A 26996-nucleotide genomic window follows, 5' to 3' on the forward strand; every position below is an offset into this window, starting at 1 on the left:
AGATGTTTCAAGGCTGAAGTAGTTTTCATTCTCTCACCTTGCTGCTCCCAAAAGGCATTTGAGGTGGCAAGCAGTGCCATCTAGTGGCAGTTGCTTTCCATTGCAATGCCACATTAGAGAGAGAGAGAGAATGAATGAATATAACATATATTATGGTTTTCCCAGTAGTGATGTATGGAAGTGAGAGCTGGACCATAAAGAAGGCTGATGGCCAAAGAATTGATGCTTTTGAATTATGGTGCTGGAGGAGACTCTTGAGAGTCCCATGGACTGCAAGAAGATCAAACCTCTCCATTCTGAAGGAAATCAGCCCTGAGCGCTCACTGGAAGGACAGATCCTGAAGCTGAGACTCCAATACTTTGGCCACCTTATGAGAAGAGAAGACTCCCTGGAAAAGACCCTGATGTTGGGAAAGATGGAGGGCACAAGGAGAAGGGGACGACAGAGGACGAGATGGTTGGACGGTGTTCTCGAAGCTACAAACATGAGTCTGACCAAACTGCGGGAGGCAGTGGAAGACAGGAGTGCCTGGCGTGGTCTGGTCCATGGGGTCACAAAGATTCGGACAACAACAATACTATATAACATATACAGGGTGAGTCTTTTAAAAGAGGCCACGTGGATACAGAGTACACATGTTCCACGGGGCCTCTTTTAAAAGACTCACCCTGTATAATATATAACAAGTATTTAAAATATTTGATAGCAGCCCTTCAAACAAATTCGGAGGTAGTGTACCAAAGTGTGGATAAAAATTAATTCTCTTTCTCTCTCTCACACACACATACCATTTTAGCATCCTTTAATTGTGCTTCATAATCTCTGACCTATTCCAATTAAACTAAAGGAGCATCTACAGAGATCGACCATCTCTGCACCTTTCAGTAATACTCCAGAGTCCTTCAGTTGGTTTTTAAAACTTACATTTTAAACAAAGAGAAAGAAAGGAAGGAAATTTCTTGTTATTTAACTAACAGAAGGACAGAGTTAAAAATACCCAGGTGCTATTCTGTTCCATCCAGCTGCCCAGTGAGAAGTGAATCCGTTCAAGATCTTTGATGCTTATTCTTTTTAATTTTTATTTTTATTAAGTACAAATTAGAAAACATACATATTTACAACAAAAGAAAATACAAAAGAAAAAGAAAATACATATAACCAAGGAAAAAAATTAGAAAATACTTTGTCTCTTTTCCTATTTACAGTTATTTATAACCTCTATAAAATGCTATTCACAATAAAGGAGTGAAATGAAAGATAAGATATCAGAAAAAAGAAAAAAGAACAAAGAAAAAATAAAGAAGTAAAAGAAAAAAATGCTTTGATGCTTATTCTTAAAGTACTTCTGGTTGACCTGTTTATTGAACATTTACCTGGATTTCTTTTTAGGGAGATGAGATGATGTTGCCTATTTAATAAGCCTTCACTCTAATTTGCTGGTGGGAAAACGAGACAGCATTGCCTCAAAGCAACTGCTAGCTCACACTTTCCAGTGTGTTTCCTCATAACTTTCATTACACCCACAAAAGTCTGCTTTTGAGGGAAGTGGGTTTATTTGCAGAACAGCTCCAAATCAGTTTAACTGCACAACCTGGATTTGACGAGCTGTGGCTGAATCTGAATCTCATCCGACAATAGCAACGGCCCGGAAGCACCCCTAATTGCATTCTGATTAAAGGTTGTCTGATTCAAATTATTTAATAAATTAACAACTAGCAAATGAATGAAGCATTGTTCAATCAACTGAATAATGACTTTAAAAATATTGGATGGCTTAAATTTAGGTCTTAGCTGGTTTGTTTGGTTTTTAGAACAGAGGGATTTGTGACTCTGGCACACCCACATAATAAATAGGCCCAGTTTATCATTCTGAATGAGTCACTGAGTGGTTCGACCTTGAGAGCTGTCCAACAAAACACATGATGAAGGTACCCACGTCATTGGAGAACAATAGGAGCATGCCTTATACCAATTCAGACCATTAGTCCATCTAGCAGCAGATCTCCAGGGTTTCACACAAAATTCCCTGCCCCAGCTCTAATTGGAGATGTTGGGGATTGAACCTGGGACCTTCAGTGTTATGTACTGAGCTGAATCCTAGATCAATAGGATCCAGAACGCAGCAGTCTGATTGGTCCGTAGAAACCACCCAATCTAGCTCCAGGTGGAATTGAATCAGCGACCTGATTGGCCTACAGGAGCAGCCAATCAGGCTCCTGGATGAAGTGAATCAGCAACCTGCTTGGCCTGCAGGAGCAGCCAATCAGGCTTCTGGAGGAGGTGAATCCGCAACCTGATTGGCCTACAGGAGCAGCCCGGAATTAGGGGCCCATTGTGTAAATAATATATATATAGCAAGATGTTTTGGGGAAAGTTTCATTCATTGCTACTATGAGCTGAGTAAAGAGCATGAAATTCACACTCGTCTCTGAGTATATTTCATTCGGCATGCAAAGCAGATGCTCTTCCACTGAGCTCTGACCCTTTCCCATCATGAGGCTGCAGACACACACATATCCTGAGCACTGTAGTGTTCTGCGAACTGCAGCTCTCTGAGGGGAAACCACATTCCCAGGATCCTCTGGGGGACGTCAACAGGCTTCAAACGTGCATTAAATGTATGGTGTGTATGCAGCCTGCTTTGAAAGTGTGTCTTCCCTGCAATCAGCGCAAGCATGCTGTTATGTACTGAAGTTCTCACCCTGGGCCAGCAGGGGGATACTGTAGATAGTTCAGGTCCACATATGCAAATAAGGGATCGAAAGTGACGTTCAGTGATTGGATAGTTACAGAAAATGGTTACTGCTGCATTCTAGTGGAGCTCTATATAAGCAGGCTGGCTGAACCCTTTAATTCAGTTCTGTTCTGGCCTGTGAATAAACAAGAGCTGTTTGAAGAATCGCTGTGTCGTCTGATATGTTCACTCACAACTTAACACATGCATTTCTCTCCAGGGTCAAAAGCTGGGTGGGGTTTGCAACGACAGAAACTAGCTGTGTACAATGATGATTGGCTGCTGCCTCTGAGGTTGCCAAGACACCTTTCTCTCCCTACAGCTGCTGCAGCTCTTTCCAGAACTTATCCGTATTTGCTTGTTTGTTTTAACAGGTTGAAAGATGAGCTGCCAAATTACCCATCCCAGGCCAGAGCCCGAATGATACGAGGGCATGGAGATGGGTCTGTAGTTTTGCATGCAGAAGGTCCCCAGTTCAGTCCCCAGTGGGACACCCAGGTAAGGCTGGGAATGACCCCTGTCTGAATCCTTGGAGAGCCGCTGCCAGTCCGTGTAGACAATATGGAGCAAGATGAGCCAGTGGCAGAGGCAGGTAGGAGAAAACCAGGCTCACACCACAAGATTCTGTAGCTGCCCAAGTGCCTGTCCAGCCAGCTTGTGTTTCTTTTTGTAAAAATGTATTTTTATTAAAGATTTTCTTGATTTACAAAGGTATGTGCAATGTCGCTCTCGTATTTTTTTCCCCATGCAACATTTTTATTTTCTTTTTACAAATTGGTTTCATTTGTTGAGACATTAGGAAGAAAAAGGGGAAAGAGGTGGAGTGGGGAAAGATGAGTGGGGGTGGGGTCAGGTGGCGATGTTTCTATTTTACTTAATATATGTGGGGTTTTGTGTCAGTGTTGCTTGTGCAGGTTCTCTGCTGTTCACTTGTGTTCCTTCGGTGGTGAGAGAGGTTGGGGTTGGCCTCATTTGTGGTTGGCTGTGGTGGTCTTTGTTTTCATGTGTGAGTGGGGTGGGTGGGTGTTTTGGATCAGGTTAGCCATATTGATTTGTATGCTGTTGGTGGATTTTTGTCATTGTCTTGTTGGGCTGTGTTTGTGATAAAGGGGAGCCATACCGGGGTGAAGCCAGCTGGTGCTTCTGTGGAACTGGCACACTGAAATATACTTGGAGTCGAGAGTGGATTTCATGCTCTTTATTCAGCTCATAGTGGTGAGGAGGAATCAAAGTTCCCCCACAATATCTGCTTTATATACATTATTTACACAATGGGCTGCACGTGATTGGCTAATTCCGGGATTCTCCTGTAGGCCAATCAGGTTGTGGATTCACTTCCACCTGGGCCTGGATTGGGTGGCTCCTGCGGACCAATCATACTGCTGCATTGTTCTAGGACCAATCAGACTGCTGCATTTTGGATCCTATTGTTCTAGGACCAATCAGACTGCTGCATTTTGGATCCTATTCAACTCAGTACATAACACGCATGAAGTCTGAAACACAGCAGCAAGGTAAAGCCGCCTCTAAATGTTCAGGGACTCCAGCACCAAATTTCTAGGTTTAGCTCAGTGACATTACAAAGGAACAAGGCTGCAGGCATCTCATTCACATTTAGTTCTGGGCTCCCCCGATTTCCCAGCTTAAAACAGAGCTGGCCCACCCATGAGGCAGGGTGAAGCATCTGCCTCAGGTAGCAGAACTGCAAGAAGTCGCATCCTGCTTGCGCCATCTTTTCTGCCACCCTCTTGCCAGCAAAAGGGCTGTGTTCTGACAAGTGAGAACATCTTGGGGAATTCCCTGGCTCTCATTGATTTTGGTGAGGGGGGGCAGTTCCGGAAGCAGAGGAAGCAGGGGGGCACAGCACACAGAGGCATGGGGTGGCATATTCCCATTTCACCTCAGTTGGCAAAAACAAGACAGGCCACCCCTGGCTTCCAAAGTCATCATTGATCCCAATCTGAATTCTCAGGAATGTAAATAAAATACTCAAGAAAGAACAATATATAATCAACATTTATTCATCATCAATCCCTATTACTAGGAATAATCACATGTAAAAAGTAAGGATGTAAATCACGTGAAAATAATAACACCACACAGAAGCTCCTCACTGGCAAGGGAGGTGCACTCTGTACATGCCCCTGTCCCTTATTTCTAAGGCTCATAGTACCTAGTTAAATTTTTCACACGATACCTTGCAATCTTCTTTTCCACCCTTAGGCCCTTTTCAACCCCCTTTCAACCCCTAGGTTCTTATTCACCCCCTGCCTAGTCCCATGAACCCTGTGGTGGTCAGTGTCAACTGCGTTGGCTACCCTGATCTGGTCTGTTTTCCACAAAGTGCAATTAAAAGATAATTGTACACATTCAACAGTAGGAAAGGTTAAAAGTCCACTGCTTTGGCCCGGCCCCCGATTCCTCTGTGCTTGCTCAGCGAAGCAGGCAGCACCCAAATCTCCACATCATTCGGGCTCTGCCCTCCTAGCCTGGGGTGTGGCAGTCTGGTTTGATAAAGGAATGTGCAAAGTCGACAAACCAACCGGCCTCATTTCATTTTCACTTGCTACTGTTTGCGTAAAGGGGATTCTGGTGGCACCTTCATTCCAGATGTTCAAGCAACGGTGGATGAAACCTGGCAGGGAATCAAGGCTGCCACTCCCAGCTTGAACACATAACTCTGGGGAGGTTTCTAGTATTTGAGAAGGGGGCGGGCAACACATTGCTATAGGTTTTTAACTCACTCCTTTTTTTTTCATTTTGTGGTTTTAAGTTTTTATTGCTGCAAACCGCTCTGATTTTTTTTTAAAAAAATGGCAGAGCAGTAGACAAATACTTTTGTAAATAAATAATTATGTTAATATCCATGTTGAAATAAATTGTGTGTGCATTTGTGGGGGGAATTTCACATCTGCATCGTACATTTAAATCAGAATTTAACACACATGGGTTTAAATATTTATTGAAAACTGCTTAGAGGATGTGTTACAGTCAAGCAGCATATAAATTTTGTTAAATAACACATTTTCATTTAAAAAATTCTCATTTTTATATACCCTACCCCCTAATATATGCATTTTTGTAAACTTTGGGTAGAAAACAGCATCACAAAATTTGGATAAGTGTGACTTTGGAAGGATGGCTGTGGTTTGGTTCACATATTGTTTTGGAAAACTACAGATTGGATGGATCCTCCTTTAAAATGAGAACTGCATAGAATTTCTCCCCCACCTCTAGGCCCCATAACTGCTGAAGTGGTATAAGAGTGCTTTACGTGGATCGTGTCCTTTGCAGCTGTCTCTGGCTAGTGGCCAAAGGGAATGTTTGGGGAAATCCACACATTCCACCACAAGGAGGCAGAGCACTAAAGAGAGCAGTTGTTGAGATACAGTGTATTGAAGACGGTGGGATTGTGAAAGAAATTTACCCAGGCATTTGATGGCAGAAAGATCTCTCTCTGGCCACCTTGAATTACTAGTTTTGAGACTTGTTGACATCCGCCTGTCTCGGGAGACAATGGAGGAGTGCGCCTTTGGGTCAAGCTGTTGGACAGTTTCAGCGCCCGCTGTGGCTGTAGAGACCAATGTGGGAGAGACATGCTTTGTTGCAGCTGGGGCAGATGAAGGCATCTGTTTGCGCTGCTGCAGATGGCGTTTCTTCTCTCTGTGCTCCTCCCCAGTGGTCATTTCTCCTCGGGCCACTGCTATGGATACACAACTCGACCATAGCTGTCAATGTTTCCCTTTTTTAAAGGGAAATTCCCTAATTCCGAATAGGATTCCTCGCAAGAAAAGGGAAAAGTTGACAGCTATGGACTCAACTGCCTGTTTCCAGGCACTGCAGTCGTCTGCAACAGATTCCCACAAGGCAGGGTTCATAGCACATTTGCAGACATCTTTGTAGCGCAGAGTTGGTCCAGTGCCGAACGCCAGCTCCCCGTAAAACCTGGGCCGGATTTAAGTTTGATGAGGCCCTAAGCTTCTGAAGGTAATGGGGCCCTTTATAGGTCTAGCTAACAAATTGTCACTGGTTTTTTGTGTTGAATATATGCTATATGGTAATTTATGGACCTAATAAGAATCTAAAGCCATTTGCACATAACAAAATATGTATTTTATCAAAGTAATTGCTATAGAAATGAGCAAACCAGTGATATTTTAGGGAGCAGGCTAGCAGGCGGGGCCCATTACTTACATCACAGGAGCCTACACAACACAAAACACTGTTGCTGTATGTAGGTTTTATTTTATTTGCTTTTTATCTTATATTTTGGAAATGTACATCCAGTGTTTTTTCCTTTAAATTCTTAGGGGCCCCCCAAGAGAGTGGGGCCCTAAGCTATAGTTTGTTTAGCTTATACGTAAATCCGGCACAGCGTACAGCACATCCTTGGGGATCCTGATTGCTTTTAGAGGTCTGTTTTTAGAAGTCTGAGTTGCAGTTTTAGTCTTGATGTGTTTGCTGCCCTGGGATCCTTTGGAGGAAGGGCAGGATATAAATGTCATGAACAATAATGAGCCAACAGTGTGACGCGGCAGCTAAAAAAGCCAATGCAATTCTGGGCTGCATCAATAGGAGTATAGCATCTAGATCAAGGGAAGTAATAGTGCCACTGTATTCTGCTCTGGTCAGACCTCACCTGGAGTACTGTGTCCAGTTCTGGGCACCACAGTTCAAGAAGGACACTGACAAACTGGAACGTGTCCAGAGGAGGGCAACCAAAATGGTCAAAGGCCTGGAAACGATGCCTTATGAAGAACGGCTAAGGGAGCTGGGCATGTTTAGCCTGGAGAAGAGGAGGTTAAGGGGTGATATGATAGCCATGTTCAAATATATAAAAGGATGTCACATAGAGGAGGGAGAAAGGTTGTTTTCTGCTGCTCCAGAGAAGCGGACACGGAGCAATGGTTCCAAACTACAAGAAAGAAGATTCCACCTAAACATTAGGAAGAACTTCCTGACAGTAAGAGCTGTTTGACAGTGGAATTTGCTGCCAAGGAGTGTGGTGGAGTCTCCTTCTTTGGAGGTCTTTAAGCAGAGGCTTGACAACCATATGTCAGGAGTGCTCTGATGGTGTTTCCTGCTTGGCAGGGGGTTGGACTCGATGGCCCTTGTGGTCTCTTCCAACTCTATGATTCTATGATTCTATGAACAATACCAACAGCAGCAAGCGAATAAGCCTGCAAGGGTTGGGATAGAGAGACACTTCAGGGATGGCTAGTGCAGCAGGCTCTTAAGTACAACAGCCAAAGGTGCCTTTTTATGTACATCCAGCAAGTAAATGTGCTTCCTGTCCTCTAGGGGGCTGCTGTGCTTTGGCATGTGTGCCACAGGTGCTGTTTCCTGCCAGGAAACCTCAAAGTGAAAGTAAGAAACAGAAGTTCCTGGCCCAAACATGAGCTGCTGCGCTCCTTTCCAGGATGTCTCTTCTGAGGGTCTGTTGTCTTGTGGTGCTGGCTTCCTTTGGACAGGCTTCAGGGACAGTTGGTAAGCCCAAATTCCCTCTGGCTCTTTCGTTTCTACTCATACGTTTGCTGGGTTATCCTCCAAAGGGTGCAAAGTCTAAAAAGGAGACCCTGCTGTTGGGTTCACTTTGTCAAAGCCTCTCTGCTGCTGGCCGGATTTGACAGGGAGTAACGATTTATGGCAAGGAACAAGCTTGTCGGTCTGTCAGTGTGGAAGGAGAACCCTCAGATGGGAAAAGGCAGCAGGGCGAAAGGAGATGTGGGAATGAATGTCTGGCTAAAAATGGGATGTAAAAAGATTTCCTTTTTCTCACACACTGGCTGGGGCCGATGGGAGTTTCAGTCGGAAGCATTGGAAGGGCAGCAGGGCTGTGAGGGCTGCCATATGCAGTGTTGAATGCTTTGAGCTTCTGCACGGTGGAAGGAACCCTCTGCAAGGGCCTATTCTATGGTTACCAGATTTTTTTCAATGAATCTGGGGACACTTTTTTAAAAAAATATAAAAAATACATACTTTATTATCCCCAATTACATCTATACGTCAGCTGTTTTGCTGTCTTGAGAAGTCCAGAAGAGGAGAGAAACCAGGGGGATGGAGTTGGAAGCAGAGTCTGAGAATACGACCGTGGGATGATCACAGATTTGGAAAGGACCTCTGAGGGGCATCTAGGCCAACCCCCTGCAATGGAGGTACCTCAACTCAAGCACCCTCAACTTAAAAGAACATAAGGCTTCCCTGCTCCAATTTGACTTCTGCAGTTCCTGGCCGTTGGGGACACGCTTTCATTCACGCTCTCTCTCACACTCAGCTGCCCGGCTCTGCACCAACTCCAGCGCCGCTGCAGTTGGCCAAGGGGATCGAAGTCATCTCACCCCTCCGTGCCTTGCCCAGCAGAGAAACCGTGCCCCTCGCACCCCTCCTGGGCAACTGCACGCTGCCTGCCCGTGACTCCCGAGCCTCCCCTGATCTCCTGCCCCCTTCCCCCTTCATTTTGAGAGTCTCACAGGGTGCAAAAGAAGAGCTTTGCACCATGCCCAGCAGAGAAACTGCGCACCTTGCACCCCTCCTGGGCAACGGCCGCCCACTCGTGACTTCTCAAAACAAAGGGGGCAGGAGATCGGGGGAGGCTCGGGAGTCACGGGCAGGTGGCGTGCCATTGCCCAGGAGGGATGCAAGGCACACAATTTCTCTGCTGGGCAAGGTGCAAAGCCCTTCTTTTGCACTTTTCGACCCCCCCCCACCACCTCTGCCTCTGCCTGCGCAAAAACTATCTTCCCACCCCTACAGCTGCATTTTACTCCAGGAGAGCAGAATGTCACATTTCCCAGGGACGTTTAATGAAATCCAGGGATGGAATTTGTCCAGGGACAGATTTGCAAATCTGGGGTCTGTCCCCGGGAAACGGGGGCATCTGGTAACCCTAGCCTATTCAAATGTGGTGACCTCAAGATGTTGTCAGACTCCAACTCCCATCAACCCCTGCCAGCGTGGCCTATGACCTGGGATGATGGGAGTTGTATTCCAAGCAACAAATGGAGGGCAACACGTTGGCTGCTCCTATTAATAATAATAATAATAATAATAATAATAATAATAATAATTTATTTATACCCCGCCCATCTGGCTGGGCTTCCCCAGCCACTCTGGGCGGCTTTCAAAAAAATATTAAAATACTGAAATACATCAAACATTAAAAGCTTCCCTAAACAGGGCTGCCTTCAGATGTCTTCTAAAAATCTGATAGTTGTTGTTCTCTTTGACATCTGGTGGGAGTGCGTTCCACAGGCCTATTCAGACAACTTCCAGGGTGGTTAACAACCAATCCTCCTTCCTGGGGAACTGTAGGAATTGTAGCTCTCTGAATTAAATAGGAGCCACCCAACAACTCTCAGCCCCTTTAACAAATGCCACAGCATTGGTGAGCGCAAGATCTTGTCAGTACCTGCTGTCACGATTGCTGCTTTGTGTCACTACGTAACCTAGGGAGGGTATGCTTTGGTGGGGGTGGTGCACTGAAATGGGACATACTAACTCTGGCTGCTACACACCCCATTAAGGGAAACTTACAGGCACCTATGGACTTTCCCTAACAGGTAAATAGGCACTGGGTTTTTTAAAGTGAGTTTTCAGCATTTGGGTGCGGAAGTGGACTCTCACTTCTTTGCAGTGCCCCTGTCCAAATCACAGACACCCCGCAGATACTTTTCCAAAAGAAGCTTTGTAGAATTTCAGTCACAGAATTCCAGATATGGCCCTAAAGTTATCAACTGGGTGTTTCAACATATGAAATGGGATAGTGCCAGGCAGCTGTGCAAGATTGGTTCTAACCTTCACCGTCTCTCTTTTGATCTGATCATTTTTGCATAATCTTCACTTCCCTTTTATATATATATACTAGACTATCATTTCCTGCTGGGTGGTTTGGGCGCTTTCCAATTACATATATTTGCCCTATAGGGAAGTTTAGTAAAATATCGTTTTGCGAATAAGTTTGTATTCTCCCCCACTTCCTTATCCAAATTGCTCAGCAGCTGCAATGTGGGGTAGACAAACACCTGACCAAAGATGGATATTGACGTAGTAGATGGAATCTACACATATACAAAAATCGTTCTTGAAATATACTCAGAGTCGCAAAGTGATTTCATGCTCTTTATTCAGCTCATAGTGGTGAGGAGGAATGAATGAAAGTCCCCTCAAAGTATCTGCTTTATATACATTATTTACACAATGGGCTGCACATGATTGGCTAATTCTGGAATTCTACTGTAAGCCAATCAGGTTGTGGATTCACTTATATCTGGAGCATGATTGGGTGGTTCCTGCCAACCAATCATACTGCTGCATTGTTCTAGGACCAATCAGACTGCTGCATTCTGAATCCTATTGTTCTAGGACCAATCAGACTGCTGCAATTTGGATCCTATTGTTCTAGGACCAATCAGACTGCTGCAGTTTGGATCCTATTCAACTCAGTACATAACAGTTCTGAAAATGCTTTTTTTAAAACATACTTTGAATTTTCTGTAAGGTTCACCATCGCCATCTGGTGCACTTGAAGCACACTTAGAAGTGTTTTATTTGCAGCTGTATAATGGGAGTCTATGGGACGCGGGTGGTGCTGTGGGTTAAATCAAAGAGCCTCTTGGGCTTGCCAATCAGAAGGTCGCGGTTTGAATCCCCACGACGGGGTGAGCTCCCGTTGTTCGCTCCCAGCTCCTGTGCACCTAGCAGTTCGAAAGGACATTACAGTGCAAGTAGATAAATAGGTACATCTCCGGCGGAAAGGTAAACGGCGTTTCCGTAAGCTTTGCCATGCTGGCCACATGACCTGTACGCCAGCTCCCTCAGCCAATAAAGTGAGATGAGCGCCGCAACCCCAGAGTCGTCCGCGACTGGACCTAATGGTCAGGGGTCCCTTTACCTTTTAATGGGAGTCTACAGTGCTCCCGTTTTGGATAATTGCAACTGCAATCACATTTCCCCTTTAAAAAGGCAAAATTGTTGTATTGCATGAGTTCATAGCTTGGGATCATTCTCTAAGAAGCCATCGCTATGTATGCATGACACATTCCCTGGGCATCATTACGGAAAGCCTTGAAATAGATAGTGGTTAGCAGCCCTTGGGCCAATCCCTCTCCCTCACAGAGCTGTTGTGAGGACAAATTGTGCAGAAGGGCATATTTGTGTGAAAATGCTCAGAGAATGGGGGAAGTTGCCTTATCCTGAATCCTAGCTCCATATTGTCTACACTGGCAGGCAGCCACTCTCCAGGGTTTCAGACAGGGAGTCTGTCTCCCAACTCTAACTGGAGATGCCAGAAAGTGAACCAGGGACCTTCTGATTGCAAAGTAGATGAACTACCACTGAGCTACAACCTTTCCCCAACTGTTTTTTCCCCCATGGAGGAGCATTCAGTCACATGACACTTAACTCTGCTCTGCCACCCTGCAGTCTGAGGCGGTTTAGCCCAAGTACAGTGGTACCTCAGGTTAAGTACTTAATTCGTTCTGGAGGTCCGTACTTAACCTGAAACTGTTCTTAACCTGAAGTACCACTTTAGCTAATGGGGCCTCCCGTTGCTGCTGCGCCGCCGGAGCAGGATTTCTGTTCTCATCCTGAAGCAGAGTTCTTAACCTGAAGCACTTTTTCTGGGTTAGCGGAGTCTGTAACCTGAAGTGTATTGTAACCTGAAGCGTATGTAACCCGATGTACCACTGTATAGATTTATTGCCTCACCCAGAAACAGGCTTCACCGTGCTGAGCAGACACAGGTTTACACAGGTTGGTTGTCTTTGTCGTGACCATCCTTTCTCTCCCCTGCAGCACTCTAAAAATCACTATTGTTTATAGTTTATGTTAGGCACCAAAAAGACAGGCACTCGTGTGTATCATCCATTTATCCACACGCATACAAAGAGACACACAAGGGAAAGCCAGGGGTTATTGCTCTAGCCCCCAAATTCAACAAACCACCTTAGATGAAGAAGCCCATTGCTCAACTCCAGTTCAGGCAAATAAGCCTTTATACGCAGGCCAAATGTCAGAACTTCTTGTCCTGCCGCCGCCTGTGTAAACCTGCCCGCTTGTATGCTGCCAATGTTAACAGAACGTTTGATGGCTGTACAATTGGGGGTAAGAGATGTTCTTCCCAATACAGTGGAACCTCGGGTTACATACCATCCCCCTTACGAACGCTTCGGGTTATGAGCTCCACTAACCCAGAAGTAGATGCTCTTGGTAGCGAACTTTGCCCTGGGATGTGAGCGGAAGTCGCACGCCAGTAGCACAGCGGCAGCGGGAGGCCCCATTAGCGAAAGCGCGCCTCAGGATAAGAACAGTTTCATGTTAAGAACAGACCTCCGGAATGAACTTAAGTTCATAGAGGTACCACTGTACTGCAGCGTCAGCACCCGCAGAATCCAGTTTCTGCCCCTCAGTGAGGTCCTGTTACACCGAGATACAGTTCAACATCCACTAATGTCAAATATTTCTCTAGAATTAGTTCAACAAGTGTGAGGACCTCCGACCAGAGAGGGGTAACCATTAGGCAGGCCCATATCATATGTACTAAAGCTACTCCACAGTTCCAGCCTTTGTCTGCACTTGAAATGCATTTAGGTGAGATGGTAGGAAAGGTTCTTTTAAATAGGTTATTGGGAGAGTGTTTTAATTTTTGTTTATTGCTGTTTTAAAATTGATTTTAATGTTTTTGTTATGTTCTTTTTTTAACCGTGTGATTTGCTTTGAGGCACTTGAGTGCAAGAATGCAACTAATTCATATTAATAAGAATACTACCAACTCAGGTAATGAATAAATGAGGCCCAAAGGTTGGGATTCTCATCCAGATTATGAGGTTTCCTCACAGATGTTCCCTGTGGGCTTTGCCTTATCTGAATTAATAGTAGGGTGGTTGTCCTTTGGATCTTCTGCCTGAGCAAGGAAAAGTCTTGGGCTAGCCTTGTGAAGACGAAATGAACCCCAGGACACTTAAGGAAGTCTTCCTTTCCAACAGGCCAAGAATTCCTACTATCACCTCCTCAAAATCTGACGCTCGTGTCGAAGGATTTCCATCTGTTCTTGACATGGCTGCCAGCTGCTGATGACCTTCCTGGAGTAACCTACACTGTTCAATGGATGTGAGCATCAAAGAAAAGAGCAATGGCTAGAACAACCTTCCCCCAGTTTGGTAGCCCTCCAGATGTTTTGGACTACAATTCCCACCAACTTGCTGGCAGCTGTGGCTGCTGGGAGTTGTAGTTCAAAACATCTGAGCGATACCAGATTTGGAAAGGCTGGACTATAATTTCCACTTGATTTTTCTGGGATATTACTAGCACATAAGAAATTGGAGGCAGTGGGTGTGTTTATGTCTCCCAATTAAAAAAATCATCTTCTAGTTTGTGCAGGATGAGCTAGGTTCACACACCTCTGAGAGAAAATGGGGGGAGGACAGTCTCCCAGATGACCTGCTTATTGAGCATTCACACCTGATTTGTTTGCACAAAGTTTACAGGGCGGTGCTGTCATGCCCACCATTTATTGAGTGTTCATTGCAGGGAGCTTATCCAATGTCACATGAAGTAATTGTCACCCCACACTTTCCAGAGCATTTCCCCATCACTTTCCTTACTGCAGTAAGTGTGTGTGTGTGTGTGTGTGTGTGTGTGTGTGTGTGTGTGTGTTTTGTCCAAGAACGCCAAATACTCATTAATTGCATGACTTGTATTTGGTGTTTTGCAATGGAAGCCCACCTGCAAAAATAGCTTTGGCCTGAAGTGGCCTTTGACTTGAATAAGTTGTGTAACACCAGTCGCTTGTCAGAACGGCCTAGTCCATAGGTCAGGCTCAGACTGGTTTGGAAATTTACAGTGCTATTGGGTTGGGCATTCCATTTTTATCCTTTGACAATATATTTCTGGGGTGAAGCGCATAGTTACATGCACACATTAAACAAAACAGGAAACAAGTATGGCCATATTCACACCATACATTTAAAGCACTGTTGTACCACTTTAAACAGTCATGGCTTCCCTCAATGAATTATGGGGGCTGTAGTTTGTTAAGAGTGTTGAGAGTGGTTAGGGGGGCCCTATTCCCCTCACAGAGTGACAGTTCTCGGTACAATCAATCCCTCTTCACAGGGAACTCTGGGAACTGTAGTTCTGTGAGGGGAAACAGAGGTCTCCTAACAACTCTCAGCACCTTCACAAACTGCACTTCCCAGAATTCTTTGGGGGCAGCCATGGCTGTTTAAAATGACAACATAGTCCTTTAAATATATAGCGTGAATGTGGCCTTTATGTGTATGTATATGTATGTTTATATTGCATATAAACCATATTTATATTCTGTAAAAAAATTGCTATGCAGGCAAGGTTATTTTGTTTCATGACAGCTCTTCTAAATCATACGTCTATAAAGAATGGTACACTTTCTCAGATATTTTGTTGAGCTTGTCATTTAAAAACAAAGACAATCCTTTAGGGACTGAGTATTGGCAAAGCCACATCTAATCTCCACCCCTGGCGACAATTGGCTGCTGACTGTTCTTCAGAATTGAAATCGTCACATCCTCATGTGAATCTGAATACTAACCTGCCACCGCTGTGGCTTCTTCCTGCAGGGAGCCTTACGGACTTCAATGGGACGACTTCTTACCCTGTAGGGACATCTCTGAAACAGTCTGCAACATAACTTGCATGTCTCCAGAACTGGACAACAGATACTCAGTCCATGTGAAAGCTCAGATGAAGAATAACTTTGGGATGGCCTCTTCCAAATGGGTGGAACTGAATAATATTGACTACACTGTTCAAGGTATGGCTGGTAGGACCCTGAGATCAAGGTGCAGAGGGCGGTTGTACTAATGCTGCCAATTGTTATTTTGTGAAATGGAAGGTTCTGCTCACAATTCTGTCCCAGAAGACCTAATAAGTGAAAGAGAGGAGGGGAACTTCTTATAAGGCCAGAGGTTCCTTTCTCTCCAGACAGCCTGGCAGATAGGGATAAAACACTAATACCTTGAAATATACTCAGAGTCAAGTGTGGATTTCATGCTCTTTATTCAGCTCATAGTAGTGAGGAATGAAAGTTCCCCCAAAATATCTGCTTTATATACATTATTTACACAATGGGCCACACGTGATTGGCTAATTCCGGGATTCTCCCGTGGGCCAATCAGGTTGTAGATTCACTTCCACCTGGAGCTGGATTGGGTTGCTCCTGCGGACCAATCATACTGCTGCATTGTTCTAGGACCAATCAGACTGCTGCATTCTGAACCCTATTGTTCTAGGACCAATCAGACTGCTGCCTTTTGGATCCTATTCAGCTCAGTACATAACATACCTGATGGGATTAACCTTCCCCAACCTGGCACTCATTGGCAGTGAAGCAGAAAGACATGGAACTGTGTCCAAAATATCTGGAGGGCACCAGGTTGGGGAACCTGTGGTTTAGAAAGGCCCAGGTAGCTTACCTGGCAGGCCCATAAATGAGCAGGAATTTTAGGACGATTCCAGACACTCATGATGATTTGTGCTCAGGGTGGCACTGAGGTGTCTATATGCAATCTCTCTTCAAAATACTACTTGTACCTGCAAAAGTTTCAGAGCAAGCATATTGCCTTCATTTCCAGTCAGCACATGCTGAAATCCTGTAACTTTTTATACCACGTTCTGGGTCCCAGTTTTGTTGCTCTATAGCTCAAGAGTTTTGTACCGGACAGTAGTAATGTGGTATCATTCAGGAAGCATTGCAGAATGACAGATAAAGCGGAATGATGTGTATTATTGCATAATTGAGATGTGGAATACATTGGCAACAACCAAGCATTTGGGGGTGGGGGTATTTACTCCTCTCTGTCTCTCTCAATATTGCCCTAACATCTGTCCAATCGTTTCCAGTGGAACTTGCTCCCCCAATTCTGCAACTGAAAAAGACTGAAAATGCTCTTGATGTGAGCATTGCTTTCTCCTACCCATCCTGTGCAAAGGCCACATTTCAAGACCTGACCTATGACTTGGAGTATGGCATCGATGGAGCAGGGAAACCAGTAAGTAGGTGGTGGATATGCAACTTCAAAATCATCTGCAGACGTCCTTCTTGAAAGTCATTGTCATTTACATTTAACAATCCTTCCTCATTTCAGGGCTTGCTTAGGGAGTGCTTATTAAACTTGTATCCCACCCTTCCTTCCATTGAAAAGCCTCCTGTGTGTGGTGCAGTGGACCTCTTCAAAGTGCAGCTGCAGCAGGGAGTGCTGGTGTATACTTTAAACCAGGGGTGGGGATCCTCAGGCCTTGGGGCTGAATGTGGCCCTCCAAGCCTCTCTGTCTGGCCCTTGGTACTCTCTGTTAAGTTGTGCGTGAACAGGCCAGAACAGAACTGAAATGAAGGGTTCAGTCAGCCTGCTTATATAGAGCTCCAGTACAACATAACTGTAACAATTTTCTAAAACTATCCAATCACTGAACGTCACTTTCAATCCCTCATTTGCATAACGATCTACAGTATCCCCCTGCTGGCCCAGGGTGAGAACTTCAGTACATAACACTCTCCCCAGGCCATACCCCCTCACTGGCCCTGTCTTGCACCCCAGCTGTTTTTTGCCTGGCTTGAAATCATTCTTGAACCATGCTAATGCCTCTTGGTGGACAAGGAATGGGCAAGTCTGTCAATTTCAGTTCCACTCAGTTTCTCATTTTTTCCAACCTTAAGTCCAGTTCTCTGCATTTCTGAAGCAATTTATCCCCTCCATTGTTTTTAAATTCTTGTGAGAATTTGTCAGTATTTTAGTGCACGTTTCTCCTGTTAACCACATTTTGCATGCCACTTTGACTATTTTACACATTTTTGCCACCCCATTTCCCCTCCTATAATGCATTTTTGTCTGTTATTTTCAACTTCCACAAGGTATGCATTTTTGTACACATTATTTGGCTGGAGAAGTGCATGGTGAAATTCAGAAAGCACAAATTTTCAAACACTCGCTGTGTTTCAGTTTGTGTTTTATATGTATAAAAAAAGTGTGAATTTGCCCCCGGTTTCCCAATGAAATGCAAGTTTCTAAATGTAAAATAAAAATTGAGCATCCCCCCCTCTCCAACCCTAGTCTCAGCCAAAGTTTATGTTTGCTGATATCCCTGTCTGTTCAGGGAATTGGCTTCCTTCTGTTCGGAGTGTGTGCAGGAGCCGGGCCCTGTGACTGGTAGGGCCTCGCAGGACTGGGGCCTTCCTGAGTTTGGCCTGGAAGGGCAAGGCACGGCCGCACAGGTGAGGCTTGACAGAAGACTTGTAGCACCTGGTGGCAAGGGCCGGGAGGGGTATATAAGACCAGCATTTCCCTCTGGCTCTTTGCCACAGCAACATGCTACCCATCTAGCTGTGCTGTGGCTTCCTGACTCCTGGTTTCCTGACCCTCGGACTCTTGGCTTCCTGATTCGTGGACCCCTGGACTGCTGATTCCTGCTTCCCGACCTCTACCCCGGTCCCGACGTACCGAGCCGGGACTCCGACTGCCTGTAACCTGGACCATGAAACCTTCCCCCTTTTGGCAAAAGATAAGCAGAACAAAGAGAAAGGAGTCTCTTACCAGTTAGAAACTTTAATGATCACAGTGAGAGAACAAAGAATACATTCATCGAAATGAAGGTGCTCCCAATTAAGGGTTCCACCCACTTCCTCCCTAGTCACCCACATCACTACCGCGTCTTGCAACCTGAGCTCGCAACCACTGTGCTTTCTTACCTGCTCTTCTTGACCTTGGGCTGAGCAAATGAACGCTTTCAAGCGACAGTGAGTCTGTTAATTCTCTCTCTCCCAGTTCTTCTCCTCCTAGCTGCCCCCCATCCAGTATTTCCCAGCTTCTGCCTTCAGAACTATGCCCCTCTGCAAACCACTGTTCCAAATCTATGCTGTCCTCCTGCTCCTGGGAAGATTCAGGATCCTGATCAGGAGCAGGGGGAGGGGAAGGCTCCCACCGTTCCTCCTCAGTGCAGCCTTCCTCAGCATAGTCCCTGAGACTGTCGATTTCAACCCCCTTTGCTTTTCTTATCTGCCAGAGGAACTACACTGAGATGAAGAAGAATGTTCTGGGCTTTGACACGACACACTGGAGCAGTGGCAGATACTGCTTCCGTGCCCGTGCCGTCATGAGTGAAAAATGGAGCAACTACTCGAAACCAGTTTGCACTCTCTTGCATGAAAAAGGTACAGGGAAGGAGGAAATGGGCGCCTGTGCGAAGACTGTACTGTCCATTTTGTATACTTGCCCTGATCCAGCACGTGCAGGACAGACTTGTGCACATGCAGTTTAAATGGGTGCAAATGAATGTTTGAAGTTGCATTGTGATCACACAGCTAAAGTAGATATCTTTGCCTCTTTATGTAGATGGGAACAGATCCCTGTGGCCTCATATTGGGTAGCCCCACATTCCAGGAATATATCCAGAGACATTGTGTGCCAAGGAAGCATTGTTTTATCAGTAATAATAATAATAATTTATTATTTATACCCCACCCATCTGGCTGGGTTTCCCCAGCCACTCTGGGCGGCTTCCAACTGAATATTAAAAACAATACAGCAACAGACATTAAAAACTTCCCTAAACAGGGCCGCCTTCAGTTGTCTTTTAAAAGTAAAATAGTAGTTTATTGCCTTGACATCTGCTGGGAGGGCGTTCTACAGGGCAGGCGCCATTACCGAGAAGGCCCTCTGCCTGGTTCCCTGGTTCAGTGAAAATTTCATTCTGTCTGTGATAAACAAAAAAACACCACTTTTCATTAAGAGACCAGGAAGAATGGAACAATAAAACAGATTGAATTGGAGAAAGGGGAAGAACTTACCCCAAATACAGTATTAACTGCTTCGTTTGTTTGCTTTCTTCTGCAGCAGAAAACTGGGTCTTTGTTGCTGTTCCATTGCTACTCATGCTCCCTGCTGGTGCCTTTATTGTCTTCTGCTGCTACAAAAAGATGAATAATCCAATCAAGATGCCTCAAGCTTTGGTATGGGATGATTATTTATTTATTTATTTATCACTTTCCCCACAAAAGTGACCCAAAGCAACTTACAAAAAACAAAACACTAAACTCAAGTATAACAAACTGCTGATAAAAATCTAAAAACACAGCTATACAAATAAAAAACAAGTCTTCCACTAAAAGGGCACAAATACCTGAAGCCCTTCAAATCAAGAGCCAAAAGCCTGGCCCTTAAAAATTGATGAAGATGGCGCCAGGCGTGGGGAGGGCATTCCAGAAGTGGGGAGCCACCATGGAAAAGGCCCTTTCTTGTACTGCCACCCTCTGGACCTACCATTGATGATGACTGTCAGGTTCTGGATTGGTTCATGTGGGAAGAGGGCAGTCCTTGTGATATTGGGGTCCTGAGCGACATAAGGCTTTATAGGTCAAATCTAGCACTTTGAATTGAGCTTGGAGACTTAACTGGTAGTGACTGCAGACATACCAAAATTGGTTCACTATCTGGACTTGGAATTCTGTGCCAGCTGCAGTTTCCTAACTGTGGAGGTAAAGGTAAAGGGACCCCTGACCATTAGGTCCAGTCATGACCAACTCTGGGGTTGTGGCGCTCATCTCGCTTTATTGGCTGAGGGAGCCGGCGTACAGCTTCCGGGTCATGTGGCCAGCATGACTAAGCAGCTTCTGGCGAACCAGAGCAGCACACGGAAACGCCGTTTACCTTCCCGCCGGAGCGGTACCTATTTATCTACTTGCACTTTGACGTGCTTTTGAACTGTTAAGTTGGCAGGAGCAGGGACTGAGCAACGGGAGCTCACCCTGTCGCGGGGATTCGAACCGCCGACCTTCTGATCGGCAAGTCCTAGGCTCTCTGGTTTAACCCACAGCGCCACCCGCGTCCCTGACTGTGGAGGCAGCCTTACAAATAATACATTGAAGTAACCCAACCTAGAGATTACCAGATTGTAGACAACGGAAGCTAGGCTGCCCCTGTCCAGATAGGGGTGCAATTGGGCCACCAGTTGAAGCTGATGAAAGGTGCTCCATGTCACCAAGGCTAATTGAACCTCAAGCAACCGTAATGGATCCATTAATACCCCCAAGCTACATAACTCCACTCAAAGCAGGCTGCATCCCATCCATTTGATCTAGCCCCCCCCCCCCAACCAACAGTGCCTTGGCCTTGTCAGGATTAAGCTTCCGTTGATTGGCTCTCATCCAGACAACACACCAATCTTGCACATCTGCCACGCTCGCAGATGTCAAAGAGAAGCAGAGCTGTGTGCCACCCACATTTTGCTCACACTGCACTCCAAAATCCTGGATGACCTCAGTCAGGGTTTTTGTGTAGATGTTGAAGAACAGGAGGAGGAGGAGGAGGAAGGTAGATTACTTCCCTGTTCTGTGGTTTTTGTCAAATGGCAAGGTTCTTTCCTCTTGCCAGAGACGTGAACCTGACTGAACTGCATTTGAAACCAAGGACTGAAACACCTTGTATATGGAACAGATAGTGCTGCTTTATGCAGTGGTACCTTGGTTCTCAAACGCCTTGGTTCTCAAATGCCTTGGTTCTCAAACGCCTTGGTTCTCAAACAACTTGGAACCCAAACACTGCAAACCCAGAATTAAGTGTTCTGGTTTGCAAACTTTTTTCGGAAGCCTAATATGCTCCGTTTTGAGAGTTACTTCTGATTTGAGTGCCACAGTTCCATTTTGAGTGTTACGCTGAGGTATGTCTGTTTTTCCTATTTATTTATTGTTTTTGTTTTTGCGGCTTTTTTGTTTGTTTTTGCGACTGTGTTGAACCCAGTTCAGCTACTGCTTGATTGATTGTGTGGCTGCAGTACATTGTTTATTGCTTTCATTTTATGGATCAGTGGTCTCGTTAGATAGTAAAATTCTTGTTGAATTGCTGTTTTAGGGGTTGTTTTTAAAAGTCTGGAACAGACTGGTCCATTTTGCATTACTTTCTATGGGAAAGCGAGCCTTGGTTTTGGAATGCTTTTGTTTTGGAACGGACTTCCAGAACGGATTAAGTTTGAGAACCAAGATACCACTGTACTAAGCCAGACACACTTTTGCTCTATGTGACACAGTGTTGCTACTGCCTACAGCTCCTGTTAGACAGGAAGGGATGCAAGGATAGTAGAGCTGGAAATTTTGCTACATTTTAAATATTTGCAAGCATGCATTTCTGCTCTATCGCACCATTTCTTTGGATGGATGAATCTGTCAATTTTACTTTCTCTCCATTTCTCGTTTTTCCAACCTTAAGTTCAGCTCACCACATTTCTACATCATTTTGCATTTTTTTTTTAAAAAGGCGTTATGACCCCACACATAACTAAGTAGAACAGAAGCATTGCCACCCGACCCCACCCCACCCCACTCACCACTCCCCCCTCCACCTCTTTCCCTCTTTTCTTCCTAATGTAACACTAATATATCACAACAAATGAAACTGATCTGTAGAAAACGTAACTTGAAAAAGGGAATATTGCACATATTTTTGTAAACCAAGAAATCATTCATATATATATATATATATATATATATATATATATATATATGGTGTTATGGGAAAAAAGGCATTATGAAAATTCTTCTGCATTTTAGTGTGCATTTCTTCTATCATATGCCTTTTTCAATGCAATGCTGCCTAACACACACATTTTTTTTCAACAGTTTTCCATATTGTATAAAGAAGTTTTATATGTTACTTTCACTAATATTTGCAATTTTATTCACACTCCCCCCAACACATTACTTCTTTTGGTCGGAGAATGGCATTTCAAAATGCAGAGAAGTGTGAATTTAAAATTTATTTAGGAAGTGCAAACCAGGTAGGTTTGCAAGCTAATTTCTCCCCCATCCCGAAAACCTCCTTAGCTTTTGACCATTCGCATAATCAGTCCTAGTTTAAAGTTGTATGTCAGTTTAAAGTTGTATGTCATGGTGACTTCAAGATGAAATGTTGACATATTTTAATCTATTTTGCTGTTCATTTTAATTATTTTAAAAAAGGTTTTTGATTCTGTTTAACTGTTTTTACTGATAATTTAAATACTTCCTGTTAACTGCTTAGAGGGTGTTTTGTTTTTGTAGTCAAGGAGTGTATAAGTAACTAAGGAAATAGATAAATGTTATATCCAGAATTAAAATATCTAGCCATATGCCTCTAAAATGGTCAACCATATTCTGTCTCCCTAATTAGGATTTTTCCAAAGGGCCAACAAAGTTGCTGTTGATTGGTGAAAGGGAAGCAATCAAGTTGCATCCCATCATGTGTACAGTAGCACTTGTGGAATCAGGAAGGAGGAACAGGACTGGCCCCCAGAAACACTCAGCACTGAGTCCTTCTGTGCCGTCAGAAGAGAGTGAGGAAGATGAGGAAGATGACGATGACGATAGCGGAAGCCCCATACCCTACACGGAAGTGCTTCGATTCCAGAAGAAAAGCTTGAACTGCCAAATGGTCAGCATGGGCCTGGAAGCACCTCTGCCATCTTCCGGCTATGGAAGTTCTCAGTCAGATTTGCCAGATTTAACAGTGCTTGGGGTCCCTGCTTCAACAGAGTGGGTGACAGGGGAGTCTTCTTCTTGGTTCCAAGAGAACCAGGGGACCTCAAGTTCTGAGAGTTCCTCTGTGGAGGAATTCCTTAGGTTTCCAGTTGGCTTTCCAATTGCTGGAGGAAAAGGATGGGATGAAGATATAAACTTCTCGTCAGTATTGATAGAAGGTTCTGGCATTAACCTTTCCACTGGGAAGCAATTCACACCTGTGAGAGGTCATCCTGAAGAAAACTGTGCAAGCCTGGAGGACTTGAAGATACCTTTCTTTGGGATGCTAGGCAACCAGGACTCCTGTGGGTTCCATTTTGAGGAGCAGTTTGTAGACGAAAGAGGTTCTGAAAAGGACTCCAGTGGTTGTGGAAGTCTCGTGGATGAAATACCTCTTCTGGACGTGCCTTGCATGGGAGCCTTAGAACCTGGGCTGCTTGGAGACAACAGAGACTTGGAATCGGGCTGTACTCCAGAACCCAAATTCCATGGGTATCGGCCGAGGCACACACATTATATTGCAAGAACCTGATTTGGATGCTCTGAAATAGATTTCCCTAGTCATAGAATCTTAGGATCACAGCCGTTTCACCAGTACCAGGGTGGTGAACTTTGCACTGAAAGATCTGAATTCTACAACAGGGAGGTTAACCATTATACAGAATCCAATTCAGTCCAATCTCATGTTGTTTCCTTTAATCCTCACCCCCATCCCATAATGAACAAGGTGTGGGAAGAGAAAGGTGCCTCCTGCTTCAGAGTTTTAGCCTCATGCTGTAGCAAAAGCTTTGATTCCAGGGGGCAGCTCAGCAGTCACAAAGAAAGCCAGGAGAATAAATGTGTTAATTTACAGTGCAATCCTATATATGCTCACTTGGAACTATGTTGTGGGCACAGGGTGGAACTGTCAATACAATAAATAGATCTACATCTAAATTCCGTTGTTGGAACCAAAACAAATCCTCTCTGCTGAGCACAAGAGGCCTTCTGAAGTCCCAAGCTGTTGTAAGTGTTCTAAATGCATTTGTTAATTTATATTGTTAATATATTGTTAGATGCGTGTACATACCTCATATATTTATCAATCTGGTGCCCCAGATATTTTGGACAGTTCCCATTTAGGCTACAATTCCCATCAGCCCCAGCCAGGGTTGTGTTGGTGGGGCCACTGGCAGTTGTGAACCAAAACATTTGCAAGGCAACAGGTTGGCAAAGACTCCTGCACAGAGTTTACCATGCACTGTCGCCCTCTGATGGTGACAGCCTACAGGCTGCTGAATCTTGTGAACCTTGCGTTGAGGCTGGCAGCTAGCTTTGCCAAGAAGCTTTGCTCTGAAGGTATGACGGTCCAAACCAAAAAATCCAGCCATTGTTCTCTCTGACAACCTCGTTTCCTATCCTCTTCCACATTACCTGAAGCAGGTTAGCTATTGGGATGAGGATAATGTGTGGCAGGTACCTGGAGGGAAGGCTCTTTTCCCTTGTGTCTTTCTCTCTCCAGCCCCAGCTCTTTAAAAGGAGGTGGAGGGAGAGAGGAGGTGGCAAATGGAGGTCAAGATAGCAGCCCTCAATGGGCATGTTTGATCTGGAGTCTTCTTGGCGTAAATCCCTCTTTGGATAGATAGAAAGTTTTATTTGGGTTTTCACAGTATTATAATAAAAGCAATACAGCCTTCTGCTCCCTTCCCTGTTCCTTCCTTTCCTCGCGCCTTGTTGTTGTTACAGCCTTTTTGCTTTTGATGTGCAGTTGTTTGGGCATGTTTCTACAGTGTTGGGGCTCACATGCTCAGATAAGGGCTAGGGAAAACGAGCGTCACCGCTCTCCTTGAGCCCCAGATTAAGACCCATTCAACCGGAGACGTTTCCATTACTGTGTTGTGCCTCCCACTTTTCAAGACATGAATATTATGTTCAAGGACATCAGCTAGTTCTTTGCAATGATTCCTCCAGAGAAAACAAACCCTAGTTCTTTGCAATTATTCCTCCAGAGAAAACAAACCCACCTCGTCCAAAGCTGCTTCCCACCTTCCCTTTTATCCTTACATTGCCAAGCCAAGTGTGCTTGAAACCACCACGCACACCCACCCTTGGTAACACTTTGGGTAATTCAAACAGTATTTTCTAAAGGAAGTTTTACTGTGACAGAGTCTGACACGTGCACACATTTGAAGTATAACCTTGCACGCTCTTCTCCCTTGGTTTCTTCAGGCAGGAGAAGTGGTTCTTTTCCATGCATATTGACAGGTGGTCTTTCTCCTTAGAATGAAAAATATGGTTGGAAACTGAGACTTCCAGGTATAGGGCCGTATTCAATAAATAATAACAACTGGCAACCCTATCAATAAAATGGGAAGTGTGTCACTGTGTGTGTATAATGTTGAATTGTATTGTTATTTGCATTGCTAAATAATGTATGTTTTTATAGCCATAAATAGGCTACAAATAAACTTTTACAGGGGAAAAATATTTTATTCAAAACTTTGTGTGTGTTTTTCAATCGGTCAAAAGGGGAGATCTTGAACATGTTTCTGTGGAACGCAGGGGTGATGAGAACAACCAAGTTCACTTTGAAATAGGGCTGAGCCAAACATTTTGTTAAGAACTTTCAGCTTGAAATGGAGGAGAGGCTCAGGGTGTGTATGTGACAGTTTTCATACAGAACGAAACTCACCCCGGCTCACCTTTTCTGCTGCTGGTGCCAATATATTTTTCATAAGCCTGACAGTGGCGGTGATAAAGCTGCCATGAGTGCCAGCAGGCAATATTTTTTACTGAACACGACCCAGAGCAGGGCAGGGAAATCTCAGGCTAACTCCACTCTCGGCACCCTTACAGTTCCCAGGATTCTTTGAGGGAAACCATGGCTGTTAAAGTGGTATGATGGTGCTTTAAATGTATGGTGTGAATGTGGCCTGGGGGTCACTGGGAGCTTCTCAAGGTTTCCTTGATGAGAAGATCCATAACGCTTTTCCAAATGCACAGCTTTCCCCATCACTACAAGCAATGGCTTCCCACTGCACCCAAAGAAGAGTGTACTAGGGCCCACCCCCAATTCATACAGGACGACAAGTGGGCCTAACAGGCTGGGTCTGCCCTGCATATGACTGAGGAAAGGTCTATCTGTTACATATATGGAGAAGGGGTGAGGAGCCTGTGGCTTACCAGAGGCTGCTGGGCTACAACTCCCTTTGTCCCTGACCACTGGCCACAGTGTCTGGGGCTGATGAGGTCTGGAGTCCAACACCAGCCTCTGGAGAGCCAAACCTTCCTCACCCCTGAGGTAGAACTTTTAGGACAGTGGTTCCCAAACTTTTTCAGGCTACACCCTCCCCTCTGGTTCCATAAACTCATCCTCTGTGCCCCTCTAAAGAACATTCAGAATAGCAGTTTGCTATTCCACGGATTTCAATGGATCGAAGCATGGCTAATGTTGGGCTAGCACTCACTATTCTTAGGACACATTAGATACGCAGGTGGCACTGTGGGTTAAACCACAGAGCAGCAAAACCTGGAAGTAACCCTTTCTGGTACTTCCGGGTCACCACGGGACGCAACCTGAAAAGACGCAACCCGCAGTGTTCGCAACCTGAGGTATGACTGTAGTTCAGTTGATTCAACAAAACTGATCAACCTGACCCTCTGGTGTGTGCTTTTCAGCGCCCCCTGCCACACTCTTGCCTCTTAGTGCCTCCCCTTACTAATCCCACCCCCCATCCAGGGGGCAGTAACGTCCACTTTGGGAACCA

At 44.9% G+C, this 26996-nt stretch overlaps 1 protein-coding gene and 1 long non-coding RNA gene across 6 annotated transcripts in view; one reads left to right on the top strand and one right to left on the bottom strand.

Moving 5' to 3' along the window:
* The first annotated feature begins 8086 nt into the window (after positions 1-8086).
* Positions 8087-25716, top strand: IFNLR1 (interferon lambda receptor 1). Its single transcript, XM_079987737.1, has 7 exons — positions 8087-8222; positions 13718-13841; positions 15329-15522; positions 16611-16759; positions 18768-18915; positions 19598-19713; positions 22904-25716. Exons 1-7 carry the CDS (start codon positions 8156-8158, stop codon positions 23780-23782), a joined length of 1677 nt encoding a protein of 558 aa, XP_079843863.1. The 5' UTR covers positions 8087-8155; the 3' UTR covers positions 23783-25716.
* LOC307222495 overlaps positions 19192-26996 on the bottom strand; it is a 43883-nt gene continuing 36078 nt past the window's right edge. For 4 of the 5 annotated variants that reach the window (XR_013841770.1, XR_013841771.1, XR_013841772.1 and 1 more), the window contains 2 exons: positions 19552-19670; positions 19192-19458 (listed from right to left, as the gene is read on the bottom strand). This is a non-coding gene — a long non-coding RNA (uncharacterized lncRNA). Of the gene's footprint in view, positions 19459-19551; positions 19680-26996 lie in introns of those variants that run through there. The other variant, XR_013841774.1, reaches the window with a different exon arrangement.

This window comes from Podarcis cretensis (assembly GCF_951804945.1).
Source record: "Podarcis cretensis genome assembly, chromosome: 8".
Lineage (NCBI taxonomy): Eukaryota > Metazoa > Chordata > Lepidosauria > Squamata > Lacertidae > Podarcis > Podarcis cretensis.